This window comes from Erigeron canadensis, chromosome 2 (assembly GCF_010389155.1).
Source record: "Erigeron canadensis isolate Cc75 chromosome 2, C_canadensis_v1, whole genome shotgun sequence".
NCBI lineage: Eukaryota > Viridiplantae > Streptophyta > Magnoliopsida > Asterales > Asteraceae > Erigeron > Erigeron canadensis.
In genome coordinates, this window is record NC_057762.1 from 34,399,235 (window position 1) to 34,403,431 (window position 4,197).

At 35.8% G+C, this 4,197-nt stretch overlaps 1 protein-coding gene across 1 annotated transcript; it reads right to left on the bottom strand.

Moving 5' to 3' along the window:
• Positions 1-120: 120 nt before the first annotated feature.
• LOC122588147 (disease resistance protein RPV1-like) lies at positions 121-3,784 on the bottom strand. Its single transcript, XM_043760281.1, has 4 exons — positions 3,321-3,784; positions 2,112-3,186; positions 1,669-2,016; positions 121-1,566 (listed from the first exon to the last, which is right to left on the bottom strand). Exons 1-4 carry the CDS (start codon positions 3,782-3,784, stop codon positions 121-123), a joined length of 3,333 nt encoding a protein of 1,110 aa, XP_043616216.1.
• Between the last annotated feature and the right edge of the window lie 413 nt (positions 3,785-4,197).

Consider the following 4,197-nt stretch of genomic DNA (forward strand, 5'->3'; position numbering starts at 1 on the left):
AATTTTAGAAGACAATATTTTTTTATGTAATTGAGTTTAACTACCACTTAAACCTATGATTAACAATATTCATTTCTAAATTACACAAAAGTAGTTTCCATAAAAAAGAATATGTCAAACTTACCATGTGAAGTCGATAACATTAAAACCATCAAGTAACCGGAAGAGACCGGTATATAGAGATTGAGGTGGGAGTTGTTGTATGATGTCTAAAACTGTTTCTTGTTCTTCTTTTAAATCTTGCTGTTGATCACAAATAAGTCTTACACTACACTCCTTCAACTCAATATCTTCATCTCGGAATGAAAACGTGACAAAATTCTTTGCTTCTTTCCATTCCGAGTTACATGTCTTAAAATGCAACCATGTCATGATATTTACCTCATCATCCCCAGTAGAATAAATTGGTGGGACACCATCTATAAAGACTCCATCGAAGTTCTTTACAGAGTATCCTAGTAGCTCACGCTGGGACCTCATCGTTGGCTTGAATACAACACAAATTCCAAATCCCCTGAACTTAGAGTTGCACCAATTTGGAGGTAATTCCACCTTTACATCATGACTAGAGCTTGTCCTAGTTTTATTTGTAAACCACTCGGGAATTCTATTTCCATTTACTATTATCCCCATTTTTTTTTTAGACTTGCTTGAGGAACCATTTCCACTGAAAAATTTACGTACCTTATCTCGGATGCACAAATACTCCAAGCAAAAAGAAAGATGGTCTGTAGTCCCCGACATAGATAGTCGTTGCCTATCAGTATTCTGATTCCCAAACATTATTTGACAACCAGTGAGATAACAATAAAGAGAAGGGTGTGGGTGATCCAACGGTGGATCTTGTATCAAGGAGATACATTCAAATGCATGAAGATCCTCAATGTTTGGTGGAAGTTCCGGCAACACATTCAGCTTCTTGCAGCCAGTAAGCTGAAGCAATCTAAGATTTAAAAGTTTACTCAAACTTAGAGGCAAACTAGTAAAAATGTTACCACTCAAATCTAATTCTCTTAGACATAATAAGGCTTTAATGTCAAGACACACTTCGGATATATTGCAGTTGCGAACGCTTAGCGTTGTAAGCATACGGAAACTTGCCAAAGAAGACGACACCAAACTTTGAGGTTGCTTTTGGAAGATTGATGTCCACCATGTAGAATACCCGATCTGCTGATATTTACCAATCACTAGTACTTGAAGGTCGGTTGAAGATGATATGAAAGAAGGAAATTCTGTTATGGCCGTTTCATCCGCATAAAGTTTCACCAAACTTTTGAGAGTGCCCTTAACATGAGTCAGGTTACCCAGATTTACGCACCCTGAAAGAATCAGGATTTCAAGAGAATCCATTTCAACTTCGGAAGGGAAATTCCTCATCTTTCTACAGTCTCGCATATTTAACGTAACAAGTTTCTTGAGCTTTCCAACTGAAGGGTGAAGCCTAACCAAATTCACGCAACCTTCAAGAACTAGATTTTCAAGATTAGTCATCGATGTGAAGTCAGGTACGGCTGTTAGGTTACGGCAGTGCCTTAGCTTCATCACTTTCAACCTTGTAAAACACTAAATTCAAAGGCAAGATGGAAAGATCTTAGTTTTATCATTGAATTAATATTAAGAATGAAATAAAGTCATGTAGTATATATATGAAAAAGTAATTAATACCTCAGGTTTTGTCCAAAAACTTGTGATGTTGCTGTAAGACAAGTCAATGGCAACAATGTTCTTGGGATAAAAGCTTGAAGGTAAGAACTTGAAGGGATATCCATGCCAATAAATCAACTTTAGATCATTGGACAAAAAATCCAAACTCCCTAAGAAGTTCACTTTGAAGTCAGCCAATATATTGATATATTGAAATGGTTGTCCCAAGTCTTCTTGTTCTGGATGAAAAATTTTAAGGATCCGTAATTTTTCCATCTTTGCAAAAGCTTTACAATTTATATGAACCGTTTTAGTAAAGTTCTCTAACAAAAGAACAAGCACTTCAACTTCGTTAGCTTTTAATGTTACCTGGATACAAGTATTAAAATCATTAGATTGTTTAAGTATTGAAATACTTAGCTTATATGAAAAAGAAAAACATATATACAGTTTCTTATACTTACATTGTTTTTACCAAGTACAGCGTCAATCTCTGAAGGACCCCACAACCGGATAGGCCTGTCGGATTCTTCACGTATAACTTCCCTTGCCATGCTTCGAATCAATTCATGCATTTGTAATGAGAAATCATATGGAGATATTGTAATTAGAGATCTATCGACTAGAACATCAATATTAACATCCGGAAAACAACAAATGTCGTCTAGTACACTTGCAGAAAGATCTTTATTTTCCCCTACAAAAGAACATGCAATATCAAGAAAGATTCTTTTCTGATCAAAGTTTAGCAAATCATAACTAGGTCGTAACTTTTGATGTATCTCCAAATCAAGACACATCCTAAGGCTTTTCAATTTACTTTTCCACACACACTCGGATTTTTTAAACAACGCACTGCCAGCAACTTTGAGGGCCAAAGGGTGCCCCTGCAGATATTTCACAACTTGGCAGGTGAGCTCTTTGAAATCATGTGTAGGATGCGTTTGCCCAAAAGCATTCAAACAAAAAAGCTTAGTATCTTCAAGGGCATCCAAAAGTTCCATTTCATATATTTCCACTCCATGAGATCTTAGCAACTGTTTGTCTTTACTAGTGAAAATAATCAAACTTCCTGGGCAAAACCAGTCATGTGAACCTGCTAGTGCTTCTATCTGATCGCGATGATCCACATCGTCCAAAACAAGCAAGATCGGTTCACATGCTAGCCTCTTTTTTATTGCCTCGACTCCTTCACTTTTACCGAGTATCTTCACATCTTCATTTTTCATGATCTTATTGATAAGTTGCATTTGGACTTGAGTTGGGTCATGTCGTTTTGCGACATCCTCACAAAAACAACTTCCCTCAAAGTAGGCATACATTTTGTTATAAATAGCTTTGGCGAGGGTGGTCTTTCCTATTCCGCTGATACCATAGATTCCAATCATGTTAACCTTAGCTGACCCAACAAAGCGCATCAAGTTCAGTTTAATGACACGAGTATTTACACCCACTAGGTTCTCGCCAACGTGCATGGGCCCATCACATAACGTTTTGTGGATATCTCTGGAGATCCTATCTATAAATTTGGACTCAAACCTGCTCACAGAAATACGTAAGACAAGTTTTGATAAATTAGAAGAACAACGAAGTACTCGTAGTTGAGTTACATATAATTTGTTGGCTTAAACGAAAAAAAAAGTGCATTGAAATTAAAGAATAAAGTTTTCTACCCATTAGTCATATCATTAAGATCCCATCCAGATAAGTCAGAGGCCATGGACAAAGCTGCCTTCCATTCATCTATTTCTTCCCTATTTGATACTTGATGTTTGGCAAATGCTTCTGCAAAACTCCCAATCTGATTCCTCACCACTTCAGGCTTAACATCATAAAATATGATTCGAATTTCATGTTTTGGCTTTTCCTTTTGACTGCAGTTGAGAATTTTCACAAGTTCCCTCATACACCATGATGAAGAAGCATAATTTCTGGAGAAAATGACCATCAGAAACCTGGATTTTTCAATGGCTTTGTAGAATTGACAAGACATGTCTTCTCCTCTAGGCAAATCATTACAGTCTGTAAAAGCACGAATTCCGTATTGCTTAAAAGCGTTGAATAGATGATCAATGAAATTCTTACGAACATCTTCGCCTCTAAAACTTACAAACACATCATATTTCCATGGAGACATTTTCAATAATGAGAGCTTTGTTTACAGGTAAAAATAATGAAATTAATTAACTGTTGTGGAAAAACCCAAGTCTTACTGTGGAGTATATGTAATTACTTTAAGGATCCTATTATGTAACAAAAACATGCATCTTAATTTGTTAATTTAACTTTTAGTCATATTATAACCAAACTTAATATTACTATAAACGTATACTCAAATATATATTTAAACTATGTGATGTAGGTAATAGGGAGGAACGTTGATAACTATGTGATGAAACTTGAAAACAATACCTGGAAAACAAACGTATATGTAATCCAACCATTCAATTGTCTCTGTTAACCTTTGTAAAAGCATACGAAATTACAAGGTAAGTCAAAGTTTCATAACTATGTGATGTAGGTAATAGGGAGGAACGTTGATATTAAGTT

Excerpts from the sequence above, each read along its gene's own strand:
- LOC122588147 (XM_043760281.1), bottom strand. The coding sequence starts at position 3,784 with ATGTCTCCATGGAAATATGATGTGTTTGTAAGTTTTAGAGGCGAAGAT. Across the intron at positions 3,187-3,320 it reads CTTAATGATATGACTAATGG|GTTTGAGTCCAAATTTATAG; the intron begins GTAGAAAACTTT and ends TTCTGTGAGCAG. Across the intron at positions 1,567-1,668 it reads GTTTTTGGACAAAACCTGAG|TGTTTTACAAGGTTGAAAGT; the intron begins GTATTAATTACT and ends CTTTGAATTTAG.